This window comes from Saimiri boliviensis, chromosome 14 (genome assembly GCF_048565385.1).
Source record: "Saimiri boliviensis isolate mSaiBol1 chromosome 14, mSaiBol1.pri, whole genome shotgun sequence".
Lineage (NCBI taxonomy): Eukaryota > Metazoa > Chordata > Mammalia > Primates > Cebidae > Saimiri > Saimiri boliviensis.
In genome coordinates this window covers 41,698,910-41,720,609 of record NC_133462.1, presented here as the reverse complement: position 1 = coordinate 41,720,609, position 21,700 = coordinate 41,698,910, and the positions used below count along the sequence as shown (strand labels likewise).

Below are 21,700 nucleotides of genomic sequence, written 5' to 3'. Positions count from 1 at the left end.
ACCTTGTTGACCAGGATGGTCTGGATCTCTTGACCTTGTGATCCACCCACCTCGGCTTCCCAAAGTGCTGGGATTACAGGCTTGAGCCACCGCGCCCGGCCTCCTCCCAGCGCTTAAGGCCTCTGCAAGCAGCGGGCAGTGTCGAGATATCCGTGGCCCACATCTCGGGAGCCAGGCCCCCGGTGGCCACAGAGGCTACTAGAGGACGTGCAGTCTAACCCAGGCTCTGACGGCGCTCATAGTGCAGGGGAGCCCAATCCCATGAGGCACTGAGGACGATGCAGAAGGAGCCGCATGCAGGCATGTGCCCAGGGGAGGAAGTGACGACCCAGGGCCCGCAGCAGGGGCTGCAAGCACCTGGCAAGCTGCCCTGTGCTGTCACCCGTGGCAGACCCCGTTCCGCCATCTGGGCGGCTTTCCTGGAGCCTCAGGATCCTGTATGACGCACCTCCGAGCTCATCCTGGAATTACTCCCTACTCCCTCTGGGAATGGTTCAGCCCAGTCCTGTTTGTCACGCGCCCCACCCAGCCCGGACCAGGTGGCTGGGAAGTGACTCAGGGGGTGGACCCGGCTGACTAGCACTGGAAACAATCTCCGGGCTCAGAGCCACAGGGCCAGCTTGAGCCACGGCATCCTGGCCACATGGAGCAGCGGGCCGCCCTGTGCACAGCTCCCTGCACAGCTGACGCTCCGGGGACGTCCCCTCCCAGCCCGCGGCAGCCCTTCCCTATAGTCAGAGCCATCAGTGGCTGAGCCTTGAAGGACAGCACACGGAGGGCCTGGCCACCTGAGCAGATCTTCCGACTCCTGCGGACCTCTGGGAACAGAAAGGACCAGGGAACCACGGCTCCAGACACTGCCGCCACCTAGGCAGCCTGCAGAGCCCAGCTTACCCAGGTAGTAGAGGCGGTGGGAGTGAGGTCCAGACTCATCGGTCTTCTGCACAAACTGGAAGTCGTGGGGTGCCTTGTTGACGATGAGGCCCGAGTACTTGCGGCTGCCGTGGATAATGCTCCGGAGTCCGTCCCACGAGTGCTTCTGCACGTGGAAGCAGGTGGCCGGGTCATCCGTGGCGGCTGCGTCACCCCGGTCGGCCGCTGGGGTTCCGGTGGTGGCCATCCTCTCGGGCCCCTCAGAATTCCGCGAGAAGCTGTAGGGATGAAGCAAACACCATGAGAAAGGAGAACGGTCCTACTTGCAAGCTGCTCCCTGCTGCCGCTTGCAAGACACTCCGGTTCTTCCAGGCGAGCCATACCGGTGCCCCCCTCCCCGCCCCCTAAACGCTTCTTGGGGTGGTCCCCTTCTCTCCATGTCACCAATGCTGCTGAGATCCAAGCCACCATCACCTCTCCAACGGATGATTTTTTTTTTTTTTTTTTTTTTTGAGAAGGAGTCTCTCTCTGTCACCCAGGCTGGAACACAGTGGTGACATCTCGGCTCACTGCAACCTCCGCCCCCTGGATTCAAGCGATTCTCCTGCCTCAGTCTCCTGAGTAGCTGAGACTACAGGCGCGCACCACCACACCCCGCTAGCTTTTTGTATTTTTAGTAGAGACGGGGTTTCACCAGTTAGGATGGGTCTCCATCAGTGGCTTGCAGACTGAATGTTTTTTAAAATCTTTCTGCTGGGCGTGGTAGCTCACGCCTGCAATCCCAGCACTTGGGGAGGCCAAGGTGGGTGGATCACTTGAGGTCAGGAGTTCGAGACCAGCCTGGCCAACATGGTGAAATCTCACCTTAAAAAAAAAAAAAGAAAAGGGTTAAAAACTTTCTTTTTTATGCCAGGTGCAGTGGCTCACGCCTGTAATCCAAGCACTTTTGAGGCCAAGGTGGGCGGATCACCTGAGGTCTGAAGTTCAAGACCAGCCTGACCAACACAGTGAAATCTTGTCTTTAAAAAAAAAAAAAAAAAAAAAAAGGGCCAGGCGCGGTGGCTCAAGCCTGTAATCCCAGCACTTTGGGAGGCCGAGGCGGGTGGATCATGAGGTCAAGAGATCGAAACCATCCTGGTCAACATAGCGAAACCCCGTCTCTACTAAAAATACAAAAAATTAGCTGGGCATGGTGGCGTGTGCCTGTAATCCCAGCTACTCAGGAGGCTGAGGCAGGAGAATTGCCTGAACCCAGGAGGCGGAGGTTGCGGTGAGCCGAGATCACACCATTGCACTCCAGCCGGGGTAACAAGAGCGCGAAACTCCGTCTAAAAAAAAAAAAAAAAAAAAACTTTCTTTTTTTTGGAGATGAGGGTCTCAACTATGTTGCCCAGGCTGGTCTCGAACTCCTGGCCATAAGCAATCCTCCTGCCTCAGCCTCCCAAGTTGGTGGGATTACAGGTGTGAGCCACCGTGGAGCCTCTGGCTGAATGACTGACACCACCTCCCACCAGGACGTTGCACGTCTACTGCCAAGACCGCATCACTTAAATCCCTTCCTGTTTCCCACAGTCCCTGTGACAAAACCAGTCCTCACCACCACCTCAAGGCTGCTGTCGACCCCTGCCAAGCCCCTGAATCTCATCCTCCTTGTCCCCGTGCCCCAGCCAAACCAACCTTCACCCAGCTCCTCAAACAGGCCAAATTCCTTTCCAGCGCACGACCCCCGCACATGCTGGCCCTCCTGCTTTGAGCACACGTTTCCTCACTTTGCTTAACTTCTTTAACATATGTGTGCTTTTCTGTTGTTGTGTTTGAGCCAGTCTTACTCTGTCACCCAGGCTGGAGTGCAGTGGTGTGATTGCAGATCACTGCAGCCTCTGCCTCCCAGGTTCAACAGATTCTCCTGCCTCAGCCTTCTAAGTAGTTGGGATTACAGGCACCCACCACCACGCCCAGCTTTTTTGCATTTTTAGTAGAGACGGGGTTTCACTATGTTGGCCAGGCTGCTCTCACTCCCGACCTCAAGTAATCCACATGCCTCAGCCTCCCGAAGTGCTGGGATTACAGGTGTGAGCCACCACACCAGGCCTGCTTGACCAACTTCTAATCAGATCTCAGCTTAAAATATTTGGCAGAACCTCAGAAACCTTTCACAACCATCCACGCTGAAGCCGGACTCTCTGGTCATCCTTCACATCACACACCACCTGGCTGTCCCCTCCCCCCAGCTTCCTCACAGCGGTTATTCGTGGGGCCCCTGCCTCCCCCTCATCTGTCCCATTCATAGCTGTGCTCCCAGAACCTCAGGCGCTGCCTGGCACACAGCAGGCACTCTACAGAACACTGTGGAATGACTCTCTTTCGCTGGGCCTGCTGGGAGACACGCTGGGTCTCAGGAGAGGCCAAGGCATTAAAGAATGAAAAGCCATCCCGGTCACCTGTGCTGCTGGCTCAATATCCAGCCGGGGAGACATTTGTCCGTCACTGGAAGCGCCAGAGCCTTGCGGATGTGGGAGACGCGGGTGAGACGGCGAGTGTGCACACCCTTCCCCAAACAGCATCCCACCTGCTCCTCCCACTCAGGATGTGCCAGGTGCGCAGAAGAGCCACTGAGAGCGGCCACTGCTGTGTCACGGCGCCCACCACCCCAGCTTCCACTCCTGCCACTTAGCACACCCCTCGACCTGCCTGGACCGGCCAGGCAAATATTTGTTTTACAGAAATCTAAACATGGCTGCGATGACCCAGTTCCGTGAGAGCCAGTGGCTTAGAAAAGGTGGCAATGGGGCTGGTCTCGCTTCCCTCTGCAGGCTCCGGGTGACTAATGACTTTAACGGAAGGCCTGTCCTCCGGGACCAACAGCTTGGCTTGGGGAAGTCGCTGCTCGCTTGGAGAAGTGGGAAGACCCGCGGGAGAGGACAGCAGGGACCGGGTGTTAGAGAAGTCAACGGCACAGACGAGCAGGCCGCCTCGACTCTGCGGCATGCCAGTTCCCGGAAGACTCCGCCTCTTGCCAAGGGGAGACTCCACAGGGTGACCACTGCCAGAGAAAGGACCCCAGCCTGCTCTGAGACGGAAGGGGAAAGAGCCACAAGGATGTCACCAAGGGCCTTCGAAAGATCAGGCCCTGCAACCATCACCTCCCCTGGGCTTGTGACACAAGCCCAAGGTGGGGAAACTGAGGCTGGGAGGGCACTGGAACTCCCTCCCAATCAGAGCCAAGTGGATGAGCAACAGGGGTTTGGTGGAGGCCGCCTGGCCCCTGGCCTCCCCCTGAGCTGCTGTGTGACAAGCTCAGCAACTGCAGCCGGAAAAGCCACAGTGTGGCCCAGAGAGCTTCCTGTGCCGTGCTCTGAGACACAGCCGTGTCCTATGGGAAGGTTCCAGAAGCCAAGGAGAGCAGAGGCCGCCCCTCAGCATGGGACATAGAAAAGGCCCGTGGGGCAGGGGGCCCGTGGGAAGGCAGCTTCTGAGTAGCACCGCTGTGGGCTGATTTCCAGAGGCGCTCCTCCAACGCTGGCCCCAAAGGCCAGGGGAAAATGCTTCCTGATTCATCTACTCCATCCAGGCAGGGCCAGCGTGTCCTGCCCTCCAGCCAGAAGGAGCACGGTTCGTTAGTTCTCCTCCTCCTGACACCGACATGAAGACAGGAACCAAAGGACATCAGCACTTACAGGGCTCTCAGGTCACACACAGGACATCCTTGCCCACCGCAGAGCTGCGGTTCCCCTTCAAGGCAGCAGGGAGCCACCAGCAGTGTTAGGCAGGGGCTGGGACCAGGACCGCCTGAACGCTCAAGAACCCACACATCTCAGCAAAGTTGTGTGTCAAGAAAAAAAAAAATAGAAGAACCCGCACAGCCCCAACCACTGCTCGCAACAGGCCCAGAAAATCGAGCCCGGGGAGCTCCTCTTAGTGGCCTAGGCACCCCTCTATGCTGTGCTGCCCCAGTTCAAGCCTGGCTCATGGCAGCAAAGAAAAAATGTGACCTTTGGAGCCACCCATGAGCTGAGAGCCTGGCCGGAAGCACTTACAGACCCACGTGGCTTACTTCCATAGCAAAGAACAATAATAAAAATCATCTTGCCTCTGATCACCACAGATAGCCCAAGAAGCAAAAGTTCGATCCCAGAGATGAGAAATGAAATGAAACATTGGGAGGAACTTCCAGGAATCTTCCGGCGGTGGCCAGAGTCTTTAGCTTGAAGCTCCGGACAGGCCGAAGCTTGGTGCCAGAGCCTGGCCCTCTGCGTTCACCTCTCTTCTACCTGGAGGCAAAGCCCGGATTGCAGAGAGGCTGGCGAAAGGGAGGGAGGAAGGCGGGCCGGTGCAGAGCCTTCTCCACCTAGCACCACCCTGTGTTGCGGCTCAGGGGAGTCAAGAGTTTACACAGCTGCAGAGATGAAGGCGGATTCCAGGCCACTAACTCAAGTCTACCTACGCCTTCCTTCAGCCAATCAGCTAGGTACCTGTGCAGCCTGTGAGGCCACCAGCAAACAGCTCCAGACCTCCTGGCATGGTCTCTGTCACGGCCAGGTGGCAGATCAGTGATCTCCTTTAAAAATTTTTCTTTTTTCTTTTTTTTTTTTTTTTAAAAGAGATGGGGTCAGGCCGGGCGCGGTGGCTCATGCCTATAATCCCAGCACTCTGGGAGGCAGAGGCGAGTGGATCACGAGGTCAAGGGATCGAGACCATCTTGGTCGGCAAGGTGAAACCCCGCTTCTACTAAAAATATAAAAATTAGCCGGGCATGAGTGGTGCACGCCTGTAGTCCCAGCTACTCGGGAGGCTGAGGCAGGAGAATTGCTTGAATCCAGGAGGCGGAGGTTGCGGTGGGCCGAGATTGTGCCATTGCACTCCAGCCTGGGTAACAACAGCGAAACACCGTCTCAAAAAAAAAAAAAAAAAAAAAAAAAAAGAGATGGGGTCTTGTCGGGTGCGGTGGCTCACGCCTATAATCCCAGCCCTTTGGGAGGCCGAGGCTGGTGGGTCACTGGAGGTCAGGAGTTCGAGACCAGCCTGACCAACATGGAGCAACCCTGTCTCTACTAAAAATAGAAAAAATCAGCCAAGCATGGTGTCGCATGCCTGTAATCCCAGCTACTCAGGAGGCTGAGGCAGGAGAATCGCTTGTACCCAGGAGGCGGAGGGTGTGGTGAGCCGAGATCATGCCATTGCATTCCAGCCTAAGCAACAATGAAACGCCGTCTCAAAAAAAAAAGAAAAAAAAAGAGAGATGGGTCTGGCTATGTTGCCCAGGCTGGTCGCAAATTCCTGGGCTCCAGCGAGCCTCCCATCTCAGCCTAGCAAATAGCTGGGATGAGACAGGCGGAACCACGCGCCCAGCTCCAAAGCTCTGTGATCTCTGTGTCTGAGCTGATGCTTCGGCGGCAGGCAGGGGTTGGGGGAGTAATCGGAGTTGGGGGAAGTATTCAAATGCCTAGAAGGAAGCAGACTCTAACTCAGCTCTGAGTTCAGGCAGACTACAAGGTGGCAAGACAGAAAGAAAGGCGGGAGCCGCAGGCTGACGTGGGGCAAGGGGCAGATGGTGGCGGGGAAGCAGGGTCCTACCCATGCCCTGGATGGGGAAATGCCTCCAAGGTGGACCTCAGGCAGCTGGCCCAGGCCAGGCAAGTGCTCCCACAAGTCAAGGCTGCCGGGGAAACAGCACATGCCATCCTCTGTGCCACCCAAACCGCCCCCGGCACCGCCCAGGCCTTTAGCTTTGACGAGCAACCTTTACAGAGTCACTCTGCAGCTTGCGCCCAGAAGGGACACAGGTGTACAGGGAAGGGACACGGATCACCTTCAGTAACGGATCCCTAAGGCATGTGCCCGCCAGATACCAGGACCGCCCGGTTTTAGAGCCTGCGGCCAGGGAAGTCAGAGCCCATCACACCATCCGTCTCCCCAGATCGTTCTTCCACTCCCTTCCCAACTGCGTGTGCTCTGTCAAAGCAAACGCGTCTAAGGGTATTAGAAACTGGCCAGGCACGGTGGCTCACGCCTCTAATCCCAGCACTTTGAGAGGCTGAGGCGGGCGGATCACGAGGTCAGAAGATCGAGACCAGCCCGGCCAACAGGGAGAAACCCGTCTTTACTAAAAATACAAAAATTAGCTGGGTATGGTGGCGCGTGCCTGCAATCCCAGCTACTTGGGAGACTGAGGCACAAGAATCACTTGAACCCGGGAGGCGGAGGTTGCAGTGAGCCGAGATCGAAGTCACCGCACTTGAGCCTGGCGACAGAGCGAGACTCTGTCTCAAAAAACAAACAAACCGAAACCCTATACTGAGACATGTCCGCAGGGTGGAGGAATTCCTGCCGCCTGTTCCTGTCCTGTTAGGGACTGAGATGCGGAGTTTGCTGACTGCCCCGGGGGCGCGTGTCTAACTGCACTGGATCCGCAGCTGACTCCGGGAGAGCTCTTCAGTTCTGGGGCCTTCCTCATTTACAGGACCAAATAACGGGCTCAGGGAGGCTGAATGTCCTGTCCAACGTCACCCCGTGAGGAAGCAGAGTGGAACCCCAATCCCTTGGACCCCAAAACCCACATGCTTCTCACCCAGGAGTGATTCTGCCCACGGCAAACACTTGGTGATATCTGGAGACACTGGTGGTTGTCCCAGTTGAGGGAGCTCCTGGCAGGGAGTAGGTGGGGGCCAGGGACACTGCTGAGCACCCTGCAGTGCCCAGGACAGCCCCACCCCAGAGAACACTACAGCCCCAATGTGCACAGTGCTGAGGGGAGACCCCGCACAAGGCCATGCCGCCTCCTCGCTTGAAATAACCAGAACAGCCTTAGGGACATGGGGATGTGAGGGGGAAGCCAGGGGAGAGGGACAGAAGGGGACTTCCAGATCTCAGTTCGCTGGGGAACTCCGGAAGCTGGGCCACGTCCCCACTCACCAGGGCCTCCAAGGCCAGCCTCACCTTCTCCAACTTCCGGTGTTCTCCTTGTCCAGGCGTAGCTTCTTAACCTTCCGCATTAACCGCTCAGCTGACCTCAAGAGGGCAGGGTGCCTGCAGGCGAGCGGGGAGAGAGACCACAGGGCTGCCACCTGGGCAGGTGGGGAGGGGGTTCTCCTGCCCCTGTCACCCCCCTCCCCATGTCTCCAAGCCGCCCTCCAAGCCTCCTGAGGCCAAGCTCATTGTGAAGGGATGATGGATGCTTCAGGCTCTGCAGCATTTGCCAGAGACTCGACTCTTTCTCAACAGGAGTTTTCTGTGAAATTCCCTGGGAATTTCAAGTAAGTCCTGGGAAACCACCCCAGGGCACCTGCTGGAAACAGAAGAATCCAAAATTCCTCACTTGTGGATGCTTCCTGATGGCCCTGGCGACCTTGGCTTCTCACTTAGCCCTTGACTGTGACCTCTGGCTACATGAGCCTCCTTCTTGTCCCTCAACACACCCACTCCTTCCCAGTGCACTGCGGTCTGCACGGCACGCCCCTCAGCCTGAAATGCCAGTTCCCTGCTTGGATATGACTTGCTCCTTTTTACCCTGCAGCTCCTGGAATCACCTCTTCAGAGGTCTTTCCTGAGCGCCCCATCTGAAGATGCTACCCGACTGGCCCATCACTCCACCTAGACGCAAAGGTGGCCTGGACCATGGCTCCTGTGCTCCCCTTCCCCGGGAGAGTGGTTCTCAACTGGGGGTGACTCGCCCCCTCCCCCACAGGGGACACTGGGGGATGTGTGGAGATGTTTATGGCTGTTACAACTTGGGGTGCCCCTGGCATGGAGTGGGTGGAGCCCAGGGCGGCAGCTTAGCACCCCACAGTGCCCAGGGTGACCCACCCTAGAGAGACTCCTTCAAAGAAAGAACTAAAGATCCACCCCAAATTTCAGCAAGGCCAAGCCGGAGAGCCCTGCATCCATTCCTTGGAGAGAAGCCTGCGTTCACCTCCTACGCTCATATAGGCAACGTAGGGGATACAGCCACCCCTCCACCAAATCCTGCTGAAATCAGCCCTCTCCCCTTTCTCTCCCAGAACACTTCAGAAAGTTCCTCCCCGGGGTAGCTAGAGGGGTACAGGGGTAAAAATAAAAGCCTTCAGCGGGTGCACAGAATGTTGCAGCCACAAAAAACCATTTCCTGCCAATCTCTATACTCTACAGCAGGCAAAGGAATCCCGCCAGCCCCCACCCCAGCCTTCCTGGCTGCCAAACCCCAGCACGACAAGGTCACCAGGGTCACCAAGTATATCCCGGTATTAATATACCGGGATAAACTTCCCATGGGATCAGCATTCTAAACTGGGGGGACCCTCAGCTCCTGGGATTCCCCTCCTTTCTCTCCACTCAGGGTGAGGATTTCAATGTGTGCAGCCTCCTGGGACCTGAACAGAGGATCAGGGGACATGGAGTCTCTTGGGGGGTCCACGGTATTCCCTAACCCAGGGGGCCTCCCCTGGGGATAACCGGCCCCCCCCAGGGGACAGTTTTGGTTACCGAGACTGGGACGGTGCGGGGAGGCACATGGCTGGTGGAGACCAAGGATGCTGTTCAACCCTCTACCGTGCCAACCCTAAATGTCATAGTGCCAAGGCTGAGAAACCCCGCTGTCGGTGAGGGGGCACTCAGCATTGGAAGGTCAGCTCCACAGGGCAGGCCACATCTATCCCAGTCCCAGCAGACTGCCTGAGCCCAGACAGTGCCTGGCCCTCAAAAAGCATTTCAGGTTGAATGAATGACCGCTGTCCTTTCCTGGATGCATGTGAAGTCAAAGGGACCCCTTGTGTGGTTGATGCCCAACTACCTTCTCAGGTAAGCCAGGTCCTATGACAGGCAGTTCCTCAAAGGCTTAAAGAAGAAAGGGCCAGCTGGGCGCCGTGGCTCACGCCTGTCATCCCAGCACTGTGGGAGGCAGAGGCGGGTGGATCACCTGAGGTCAGGAGTTCAAGACCAGCCTGGCCAACATGGTAAAACCCTGTCTCTACTACAAATACAAAAAATTAGTCTGGCGTGGTGGTGCAAGCCTATAATCCCAGCTATTCAGGAGGCTGAAGCAGGCCACTCACTTGAACCAAGAAGGTAGAGGTTGCAGTGAGCCAAGATCGCACCACTGTACTCCAGCCCGGGCGACAGACTGAGACTGTCTCACATCTAACGGAAGAGGTTAGGTGTAAAGTTACCACAAAGCAGCACTGGCTGCACTCTCAGTCCAGTGGTGAAAAGCGTGGGCTCGGGTGTCAGAGAGAGGGGTTCGAATCCTAACTCTGCCACTTCCGGGGCAGTCACCGAACCTCTCCGAGCTTCCACTTCCCCAGCGAGAACACGGGATGACAGTATCTATGCCTGAGGCCACCAACGGGATTAAATGAGACCACACACATACAGCTTTTAATACACGGTGACAGCTAGCATTGTCAACTCAACAAGCTACTCAAAACCACACAAACGGGGAGAATCCAGCTAAGGGGGATTCTCTAAGAATTCTCTAAGAATCTAAGGGAGAGCATCCAGAGCCATAATCCTCACCATTTACTGATCAGGTCAGGCAACGTAGGGGATACAGCCACCCCTCCACCAAATCCTGCTGAAATCAGCCCTCTCCCCTTTCTCTCCCAGAACACTTCAGAAAGTTCCTCCCAGGGGTAGCTAGAGGGGTACAGGGGTAAAAATAAAAGCCTTCAGCGGGTGCACAGAATGTTGCAGCCACAAAAAACCATTTCCTGCCAATCTCTATACTCTACAGCAGGCAAAGGAATCCCACCAGCCCCGACCCCAGCCTTCCTGGCTGCCAAACCCCAGCACGACTGACCTTTTAAAGGGTCCAGAGAGCCTCCATTCCAGCTGCAGGTGTGGGACACAGACCTTGATAGGATAAATGTGTCATGAAGGTGACACGTTAATGGAAGCACGGGCCAGCAGCTCAGTTCCCCCTCCACTCAGAAGCTGCAGACTGCCAGGCCTGATTCTACCTGGCTACATTCTAGCTCTGCCTCGAAGCCCTGCAGCACTGCCTCCACGCTCTGGACAGAATCTGGGAGAGAAGCCATCCCACGGGTCCCGATTCCCCCGGGACCCAGCCGAGGAATGCAGGGATTGGTGCCTACAGTCCACACCTCCTGGGCTTTAGTCTCAGCTACTCGAAAGCAGGTCGGTTCTTGCCGCCGAGGCAAGTGACTTCCTCAGGGAGCCCCAGGGAAAGACCGGGGGTGGGGGCGAAGGGCATAGCCCACTTTCAATGGCTCAGAGGCAGCCTGAATAGGGAAGTGTCAGGGCTGGCCTAAAGCTGCGGGGGAAGAAGGTGGGCAGCTGGACAGGCCAGAGAAGGGAGGCTGAGAGAAGGGGGCTGGACCCTGTGGGCCGGCCCCTTGAAAAGCAGCTATGCTAACCACACCACCAACGCCTCGGCAGGAAAACTGGTCTCTAGATGCCCTTAATAGAGGGATCAAGTGGGGCTGAGGATCAGGACTGGGTCGGGGGAGACCAAGCCTTGGGGCGAAGGTGGGGGGAAGGGGTAAAGGGGTGATGGCAGGATGCAGGTCCAGGGAAGTGGCCTCTGTGCACACACAGCGTTTGCATGGGGAGAGGGAGATCGGGAACTCTAGAGCCTGCACGGAAGGGGAGAGGGTGTCAAGATCTGCAACAGCGAGGGCGTTCTTGGGTGCGGTCACCTCCGGAAGGGGTCAGGGCCGGGTAGCCTGGGCAGCAACGGGATGGGTGGGGAGGCCGGGCCGGGAAGGGGAGAAACTGGGAGGTGGCCTGGCCAGCGCAGGAATCCGGGAGGGAAAGAAAGTGGAGGGGGGCCCAGGGCGGAGGGGAAACGACGCAGGGAGCCGGAGGGACCCAGGGACGGGTGCATGGCGGCGCCAGGGTGCGGGGAGGCCCGGCAATGGCGGGTGCAGGGTCAGAGCCGAGGCGGGGCCGGTCAACGGCGGGTTCAGGGTCGCGGCCGGGGCGGGACGAGGCGCGCGGGCATGCTCACCGGGGCGCGGGGCGGCGGCCGGGCTGGGCAGGGCGTCCCGGGGCCAGCGGCGCCTCACGCTCGCGGCTCCATGCCCGGGACTGCGGCCCCGGAAGTGGCGGGCGCGGGGGACGACAGCGGTGGCGGACACGGGGGACCCGCCGGCTCAGACCCCTTTGACCCGGAAGTCGAGCGGCCCAGGCGGCGGCCTGGGATTGGACACGTCCAGGCACGTACCAAGACGTCCGCGGCGCTGGGGGTGACCTCACGGAGCGGCGCCGGCGGCCTACGGCGCAGAACGCCCAAGAGCGACATCTTCCGGTGCGGTACGGAAAAACACCCCCGTGTGACTTGGTATCACTCAGCCAAACCCATGATTCCCCCTATTAAGGATATATGGAAATCTTCGTTTCCGTCGTGGCGTTGGTGGTATAGTGGTTAGCATAGCTGCCTTCCAAGCAGTTGACCCGGGTTCGATTCCCGGCCAACGCATGCCGTTTTCCTTATCAGTTTGCAATTTTCATTTTCATTCTTTATTTTTGAGACGGAGTCTCGATCTGTCGCCCAGTCTGTACTGAAATGGCGCGATCTCGGCTCACAGCAACCTCCAGTTCCAGCGTCCAAGCGAATCTCCTGCCTCATCCTCCCAAGCACCTGGGATTACAAGCGCGCCCGTCTAATTTTTGTATTTTTAGCAGAGATGGGGTTTCACCACGTTGGCCAAGCTGGTCTGAAACTCCTGACCTCAGGTGATCCACCCTCCTCGGCCTCCCAAAGTGCTGGGATTACAGGCGTGAGCTACCGCGCCCAGCCTAAATTTTTTATTTTGAAATCACTTTTGAAAGACCATAAAAATTTCTAAAAGCCGGGCGCGGTGGCTCAAGCCTGTAATCCCAGCACTTTGGGAGGCCGAGGCGGGTGGATCACGAGGTCAAGAGATCGAGACCATCCTGGTCAACACGGTGAAACCCCGTCTCTACTAAAAATACAAAAAATTAGCTGGGCATGGTGGCACGTGCCTGTAATCCCAGCTACTCGGGAGGCTGAGGCAGGAGAATTGCCTGAACCCAGGAGGTGGAGGTTGAGGTGAGCCGAGACCGCGCCATTGCACTCCAGCCTGGGTAACCAGAGGGAAACTCCGTCCCAAAAAAGAAAAGAAAAAAAAAAAAAAAGGGCAGTAGGAAGACGGAAGAGAAAGAAGGGAAACCAGAGTTGCTGATTCGGTGAAATCTGGAAATAGCATTCTCTCGTGGGGGAAAAGAGCACAAGTGTTTCCGCCCGGGATCGAACCGGGGACCTTTCGCGTGTGAGGCGAACGTGATAACCGCTACACTACGGAAACCAGTAGGTCGAGCTCTTTGCGCTCTCACACGGAGATAACATTGGAGAGATTGTTACATTCCAGCGCAGCCAAGAAACAGTGTTGCTGCTGTCGGCCAAGTCATACCCGCTCTTCCTGAATAGCTGTTATTCTACTCGATACAGCAGAGATCGAAAGAAGGAAAGTACGGAAGACAAAAAGAAATCCAACAGACACCCTTTCCAACACACACACGTACCTTTATTACTTGATCATCGGTCCACCCTCCATTTAAAACAATGCAAGTCAAATGGCCCACAAACTTATCCTGGGGTCAAATGAACTTTTTCTTAGTTCATCTCATAGATAAAATCTGTACTTGATATTTGATATTAATATTAGCCATTTTGCTTTAGATCATCAAACTACTCTCTTTTTTTGAGAAAGAGAGAGAGTCTCGTTCTGCTGCCTAGGCTGGAGTGCAGTGGTACGATCATCCCTCACTCCAGCCTCCAACTCCTTGGGCTCAAGCAATCCTCCCACCTCAGCCCCTGGAATCCCTTGACCACAGGCATGGACCACCTCACCTGGCTCAATTTTTTAAAATGTACCTGGTAGAAACAGTGACTTATAGGAGGTCCTATACTATGTTGCTTAGCCTGGTCTCAAATTTGTGACCGAACACGATCTGGCCACCTCAGCCTCCCAGAGTGCTGGGATTACAGGAGTTTGCCACCATGACCAGCCTCTTTCTTTCTTTCTTTTTTTTTTTTTTTTTTTTTTTGAGACGGGGTTTCGCTCTTGTTACCCAGGCTGGAGTGCAATGGCACGATCTCGGCTCACCGCAACCTCCGCCTCCTGGGTTCAAGCAATTCTCCTGCCTCAGTCTCCCTAGTAGCTGGGACTACAGGCGTGTGCCACCATACCCAGCTAATTTTTGTATTTTTAGTAGAGACGGGGTTTCACCATGTTGACTAGGATGGTCTCGATCTCTCGACCTCGTGATCCACCCGCCTCGGCCTCCCAAAGTGCTGGGATTACAGGCTTGAGCCACCGCGCCCGGCCCCAGCCTCTTTCTTAAAGAGACAGTAGAAAGCGTGGGGGTATGATGGCAAGAAATTAGGATCAGACTGCTGTAAAATTCCACACACGCTCACTCCTGCTGGGCTGGGATTAGGGTGAGGAGACTAAGACATTGTAAGGCACTGGTACCAGGTGCAAAAATCAAAGACATGCCCCCAATCTCTCAATAATCATGATAAATAATATTTCCTTTTCTTTTTTTTTTTTTTTTTGAGACGGAGTTTTGCTCTCGTTACCCAGGCAGGAGTGCAATGGCGCGATCTCGGCTCACTGCAACCTCCGCCTCCTGGGTTCAGGCAATTCTCCTGCCTCAGCCTCCTGAGTAGCTGGGATTACAGGCACACGCCACCACGCCCAGCTAATTTTTTTTTGTATTTTTAGTAGAGACGGGGTTTCACCATGTTGACCAGGATGGTCTCGATCTCTCGACCTCGTGATCCACCCGCCTCGGCCTCCCAAAGTGCTGGGATTACAAGCTTGAGCCACCGCGCCCGGCTGATAAATAATATTTCAATACTTTTTTTCTCTCTCTCTGTTGTCCAGGCTGGAGCGCAGTGGCACGATCTTGACTCATTGCAACCTCCATCTCCCACATTCAAGCTATTCTCATGCCTCAGCCTCCCTAGTAGCTGGCATTACAGGCATAAACTACTACACCCGGCTAATTTTTGTATTTTTTATGGAGATGGGATTTTACCACGTTGGCCAGGCTGGTCTTGAACTCTGAAATCAAGTGATCTGTTCATCTCCGCCTCCCAAAGTGCCGGGATTATAGGCCTGAACACCGCACCCTGCCATAATATTATTTAAAAAATTAATTACGGCCGGGCGCGGTGGCTCAAGCCTGTAATCCCAGCACTTTGGGAGGCCGAGGTGGGTGAATCATGAGGTCGAGAGATCGAGACCATCCTGGTCAACAAGGTGAAACCCCGTCTCTACTAAAAATACAAAAAATTAGCTGGGCATGGTGGCGTGTGCCTGTAATCCCAGCTACTCAGGAGGCCGAGGCAGGAGAATTGCCTGAACCCAGGAGGCGGAGGTTGCGGTGAGCCGAGATCGCGCCATTGCACTCCAGCCTGGGTAACAAGAGGGAAACTCTGTCTCAAAAAAAAAAAAAAAAAAATTAATTACTGGCAAATAACTCCATCATGAACAAATTGTCAAAAGTTTCCATCGAGACAGGTTTCAGTAGTGATTTGCCAAACTCTTGGAGTTTGCAAGGCCTCTTTTTTTTTTTTAGACGGAGTTTCACTCTTGTTACCCAGGCTGGAGTACAATGGCGCGATCTCGGCTCACCGCAACCTCCGCCTCCTGGGTTCAGGCAATTCTCCTGCCTCAGCCTCCCGAGTAGCTGGGACTACAGGCGTGCACCACCTTGCCCAGCTAATGTTTTGTATTTTTAGTAGAGACAGGGTTTCACCATGTCGACCAGGATAGTCTCGATCTTTTGACCTCGTGATCCACCCGCCTCGGCCTCCCAAAGTGCTGGGATTACAGGCTTGAGCCACCGCGCCCGGCCTGCAAGGCCTCTTGATGCCTGTTTTTATGTGTTTTGAGGGGTTTGGTTTTGGGTGTTTTTGAGACAGGGTCTCACTCTGTCACTCAGGTTGGAGTGCAGTGGTGCAATCACAGCTCACTGCAACCTCAACCCCCTGGGATCACGGAATCCTTCCACCACAGCCTCTCGCATAGCTGGGACCACCAAGCTTGGCTAATTTTTAAAAATTTTTAGTAGAGATGAGGTCTCACTATCTTTCCCAAGCTGATCTCAAACTCCTGTGCTGCAGAGATCCTCCTGACTTGGCTTCCCAAAGTGCTAGGATTACAAGGCTGAGCCACCATGCCTGGCCTGTTTTTATGTGTTTTAATGGTTATTTCCCTCAGAACGCTGTTGCAAACATATTGAAACATTAAAAGTAAATGTATTAAAATTCACAATAAGAATGTATTCTAGGCCGGGCGCGGTGGCTCAAGCCTGTAATCCCAGCACTTTGGGAGGCCGAAGCGGGTGGATCACGAGGTCGAGAGATCGAGACCAACCTGGTCAACATGGTGAAACCCCGTCTCTACTAAAAATACAAAAAATTAGCTGGGCATGGTGGTGCGTGCCTATAATCCCAGCTACTCAGGAGGCTGAGGCAGGAGAATTGCCTGAACCCAGGAGGCGGAGGTTGCGGTGAGCCGAGATCGCGCCATTGCACTCCAGCCTGGGTAACAAGAGCAAAACTCCGTCTCAAAAAAAAAAAAAAAAAAAAAAAGAATGTATTCTAGGCCAGGCACAGTGACTCACACCTAGAATCCTAGCACTTCGGGATGCAGGGGCGGGCAGATCACTGGAGGTCAGGAGTTTGAACCCAGCCTGGCCAACTTGATGAAAATTCATCTCTACTAAAACTACAAAAAATTAGCCAGGCTTGGTGGCGGATGCCTGTAATCCCAGCTACCTGGGAGGCTGAGACAGAAGAACTGCTTGAACCTGGGAGGCAGAGATTGTGGTGAGGCGAGATCATATCATGGCACTCCTGTCTGGGCGACAGAGCAAGACTCCATCTTAGAAAACAACAACTGAAAAAACCTCACTATCATAATGGTACTCTTCGGGGTTTTTTGTTTTGTTTTTGTTTTGATTTTTGATATTTTGAGACGGAGTCTCTCTCTTGTCGCTCAGCCTGGAGTGCAATGCGCAATCTCGGCTCACCACAACCTCTGCCTCCTGAATTCAAGCAATTCTCCTGCCTCAGCCTCCCAAGTAGCTGGGATTACAGGCTCCCACCACCACGTCCAGCTAATTTTTTGTAGGGACAGTTTCACCATGTTGGCCAGGCTGGCCTTGAACTCCTAACCCCAGGTGATCCACCTGCCTTGACCTCCCAAAATGCTGCAATTACAGACTGGAGCTGCCGCTCAGAGCCCATGTTCCCGTTTTAGGAGGATATCCACGCCACTAGCCGACAGTCTGCCCTAATAACCTCATTTTAACTTCCCTGCTTTTGTGAAGACCCTATCTCCAAATAGGGTCATGTTCTTCAGATACCAAGGGGTTAGGATTCTAATTTACCTTTTGCAGGGGGAGAACTATGACACAAGAGAGGGATTAGCCATTGTCTGATGAATTCCAACTAATTAACCAATCCCCTGTTGCTGGATTTCCAATGCCAGGAAATCCCTGTTGCTACAATTTAATCATAATGTTACCCATTTACATGTCTGTTTCCCCTTAGAGCAAAACCCACTGAATATAATGGGATGTCCTCATTCTCCAGCTCCCACTTTCTCTTCTCCAATTATCTTTTTATTTTGTTTTGGCAGGGTTCCCCAGGCCGGAGTACAGTGGCGCAATCTCAGCTCACTCCCATGTCCACCTCCCGTGTTCAATCGGTTTTGGTGCCTCAACATCCCGGGCAGCTGGGATTACAGGTGCGCCACCATGCCTGGCTAAATTTTGTATTTTCAGCAGAGACGGGTTTCACCATGTTGGCCAGGCTGGTCTCAAACTCATCATCTCAAGTGATCCTCTGGCCCTGGCCTCCCAAAGTGCTGAGATTACAGGCATGAGCCACCACACCCAGCCTCCAATTCTCTTTTGAGTTTAGGTGACCATATACCTGGCTTTGGCTAGGACATTCCCAGTTTATGCCCCTGCCCTCTCAGTGCCTCATTCTAGCTCAGAAAGTCCTAGTTGGCCGGGTGTGGTGGCTCACACCTGTAATCCCAGCACTTTGGCAGGCAGAGGCAGGCGATCATCTGAGGTCAGGAGTTCAAGACCATCCTGGCCAACATGGAGAAACTCGTGTCTCTACAAAAATACAAAAATTAGTCGAGCATGGTGGTGTGTACCTGCAATCCCAGCTACTCAGGTGGCTGAGGCCAAGGAATTGCTTGAACCCGGGAAGCAGAGGTTGCAGTGAGCCGAGATCACGTCATTGCACTCCTGCCTGGGTGACACAGCGAGACCCCTTCTCAAAAAAAAAAAAAAAAAAAAGTGCACCCGGTATGTGATCACAGCATTCCCACTCAGCGGTTCCTTGGTCCAGCCTCCAGCATCAGTCACCTGAGCCAACACAGTCACCCCCACCTGGACCCCAGCTCCCGCCCTCAATCCCCACAGTATGCACACCCAGCAGTAGCCACCAGAGGGTGCTTTTGAGCACCTGAGCCACGTCCCATCCCTTCCCTTCTCCATCCACAACCTTCCATGGCTCCCACCTCTCTCAGGGTCAAAGCCCGAGTCCTCCCCAGGTCCTACCAGACCTGGCACAACCTGTCTCATCCCCTCCCTGCCCTCCCTTCTTCCCTTTCTTTCCCTTGCTCACTCTGCTCCTCCTCGCTGTTCCTCCAACACGCCAGCTGCTGTCCTGCCCCTGGGCCTTTGCACTGGCTGTGCCTTCTGGCGGACCCAGGTATTTCCAAGGCTCACTTCCTCTCTTCCTTCAAGTCTTGGTTCCAAGGTTACCTCTTCAGAGGGTCCTTCCTGCCTGAGGCTGGCTAAGTGGTAGCCTGTCTCACCTGACCTTGGAACCCACAAACTTGGTACCTGTCATTTAAACATGTCCTTCCAGGCTCGTGCAGTGGCTCATGCCCTGCAGTCTCAGAACTTTAGGAGGCTGACAGCTTGAGGACAAAAGTTCAAGACCAGCCTAGCCAACACGGTGAAACCCTGTCTCTACAAAAAATACGAAATTAGCTACACGTGGTAGTGGGTGCCTGTAATCCCAGCTACTTGGGAGGCTGAGGCAGGGGAATTGGTTGAACCTTGGAGAGGGAGTTGTAGTGAGCCGAGATCATGCCACTGCACTCCAGCCTGGGTAACAGAACAATACTCCATCTTAAAAAAATAAAAATACACATATCCTCCCAATGGCTTTTTCGTCTCTGAAATAATCACATTTTGTAGATCTGTTTGCTAATTTCTCCTCCATTTCACTAGTCGGGCTATGAGCTTCACTAGCAGTAGTTTTTGTTACTTGTTTTAGTCTATTTTGTTTCCTATGGTGACACTAAGTCTCAGGAAACTTTTTGTGTGTGTTTGAGACAGAGTTTTGCTTTTGTGGCCCAGGCTGGAGTACGATGGTGCAATCTGGGCTCACCGCAACCTCTGCCTCCCGGGTTCAAGTGATTCTCCTGCCTCAGCCTCCCGAGTAGCTGCTATTACAGGCACGAGGCACCATGCCTGGCTGTTTTTTGTATTTTTAGTAGAAACGGGGTTTCCCCATGTTGGCCAGGCTGGTCTCAAACTCCTGACCTCAAGCGATCCACCCACCTTGGCCTCTCAAAGTGCTGGGATGACAGACGTGAGCCCCTGCACCTGACTTAACATTTGTTGTAGTTACCAACATGCTGCACGTGGTGGCTCACGCCTATAATCCCGGCACTTTGGGAGGCCGAAGAAGGCGGATCACCTGAGGGCTACTAAAAATACAAAATTAGCTGGGTGTGGCGGCGCGTGCCTGTAATCCCAGCTACTCAGGAGGCTGAGGCTGGACAATCGCTTAAACCCAGGAGGCGGAGGTTGCGGGGAGCTGAGATCAAGCCATTGCACTCCAGCCTGGGCAAGAAGAATGAAACCCTGTCTCCAAAAAGAAAAAAAAAAAAAAATTATGAACAAATGCATAGCCGGCCAGAGGAGAGAAAAGGCCTGGGGGTTGGTGATGGAAGTGAAGTAATACAGGTGGACTTCCTAACAGAGGGGGCAAACCTGGGAGAACATATCACCTCCCCAAGAAACCTCAACAAGGCCTGAGAACTCACTAACCTGCCAAAAACCAGCCAAACACTTGTTTAAAGAGGTTTCTTGGGGTCAGGCATGGTAGCTCATGCCTTTAATCCCAGCACTTTGGGAGGCCAAGGTGGGCAGATCACTTGAAGTGAGGAATTCAAAACCCGCCTGACCAACGTGGTAACACCTCTCCTCTACCAAAAATACACGTAATAGCCGAGCGGGGTGGCGGGTGCCTGTAGTTCCAACTACTTGGGAGGCTGAGGCAGAGAATCGCTAGAACCTGGGAGGCAGAGGTTGCGGTGAGCTGCAGTTTTGCCACTGCACTCCAGCCTGGGCCACCGTGTGAGAGACTCTGTCTCAAAATAAAATAAATAAACTGGTTACTTGGGTCCTTCAAGCCCTCTCAGGGCAGCCAACATGCTGTGTGACCCCCAGCGAGTTGTGCCAGCACTCTGAGCGCACCTTTGCCTGCCTGAAGTCAGATAGATGTTTCAGGGGTGGCTACAACTTCACGGAAGTGACTTGCTTCAAAGAGACAACAGTGACCCAGAGCGGTGGCTCACGCCTGTCATCCCAGCACTTTGGGAGGCCAAGGCGGGCAGATCACAAGGTCAGGAGTTCAAGATCAGCCTGGCCAACATGGTGAAACCCCATCTCGACTAAAAATACAAAAATTAGCCGGGCATGGTGACGCACACCTGTAATCCCAGCTACGGGAGGCTGAGGCAGGAGAATCCTTTGAACCCAGAGTTAGAGACAAGCTGCCTCAGAAACCCCCCTCCCTTTGAGTGACCCCTTCCCCCACTCTGACTGCTCGGCAGCTGCATTCCTGAACCCTCCCTGGGTGCCACAGCAAGGCTGCCAGACGCTGCAATTGACCAAAGCCTGATTACAGCCATGGGGCAGCCTGGCGGAGGACAGGGAAGCCAGTTTGTTATCCACACTTGTAAACTCCCGTTTGACACATACCTGTAAAAATCCTGGGTTTTCTTTTTTTAAACTGCCACCACAAAAGTCCCAGAATCCCGTATTGTAAGTCTGTCACAAGGTAACAGACTAGCTCTGTGCCTGTTAAAACTGATAAATTAGGGCCTGGCGCAGTGGCTCAAGCCTGTAATCCCAGCACTTTGGGAGGCCGAGGCGGGTGGATCACGAGGTCAAGAGATCAAGACCATCCTGGTCAACATGCTGAAACCCCGTCTCTACTAAAAATACAAAAAAAAAAAAAAAAAAATTAGCTGGGCATGGTGGCACGTGCCTGTAATCCCAGCTACTCAGGAGGCTGAGGCAGAAGAATTGCCTGAACCCAGGAGGCGGAGGTTGCGGTGAGCCGAGATCGCGCCATTGCACTCCAGCCTGGGTAACAAGAGCGAAACTCTGTCAAAAAAAAAAAAAAAGCCGGGCGCGGTGGCTCAAGCCTGTAATCCCAGCACTTTGGGAGGCCGAGGCGGGTGGATCACGAGGTCGAGAGATCGAGACCAACCTGGTCAACATGGTGAAACCCCGTCTCTACTAAAAATACAAAAAATTAGCTGGGCATGGTGGTGCGTGCCTGTAATCCCAGCTACTCAGGAGGCTGAGGCAGGAGAATTGCCTGAACCCAGGAGGCGGAGGTTGCGGTGAGCCGAGATCGCGCCATTGCACTCCAGCCTGGGTAACAAGAGCGAAACTCCGTCTCAAAAAAAAAAAAAAAAAAAAAAAAAAACTGATAAATTATTTCAGCCCTGAAACTCTCCCCCCATATAAACCCCTCGTTTTGTAAGCTCAGGGCTGCCTCCTATGACTGTTCTGGGGCAGCCCCGCGGGT

At 54.4% G+C, this 21,700-nt stretch overlaps 1 protein-coding gene and 2 non-coding genes across 7 annotated transcripts in view; 1 reads left to right on the top strand and 2 right to left on the bottom strand.

Moving 5' to 3' along the window:
• DPP9 (dipeptidyl peptidase 9) overlaps nt 1-11,981 on the bottom strand; it is a 52,841-nt gene extending 40,860 nt beyond the window's left edge. For 2 of the 5 annotated variants that reach the window (XR_005578628.2, XM_039467147.2), the window contains exons 1-4: nt 11,813-11,980; nt 10,643-10,695; nt 7,810-7,899; nt 895-1,151 (exon numbers count right to left, since the gene is read on the bottom strand). Coding sequence is in view for 4 of the 5 variants with exons in the window: in XM_039467147.2 (XP_039323081.1) it covers nt 895-1,151; nt 7,810-7,865 (313 nt within the window). In the remaining variant the exon portion in view is untranslated. Of the gene's footprint in view, nt 1-894; nt 1,152-7,441; nt 7,773-7,809; nt 7,900-10,638; nt 10,696-11,812 lie in introns of those variants that run through there. The other 3 variants (XM_074384767.1, XM_074384766.1, XM_039467148.2) reach the window with 3 other exon arrangements.
• Nucleotides 11,982-12,211: 230 nt separating this feature from the next.
• TRNAG-UCC (transfer RNA glycine (anticodon UCC)) lies at nt 12,212-12,283 on the top strand. The gene has a single exon. It is a non-coding gene; the product is annotated as a tRNA-Gly (tRNA).
• Nucleotides 12,284-13,060: 777 nt separating this feature from the next.
• Nucleotides 13,061-13,133, bottom strand: TRNAV-CAC (transfer RNA valine (anticodon CAC)). The gene has a single exon. It is a non-coding gene; the product is annotated as a tRNA-Val (tRNA).
• Nucleotides 13,134-21,700: the final 8,567 nt, after the last annotated feature.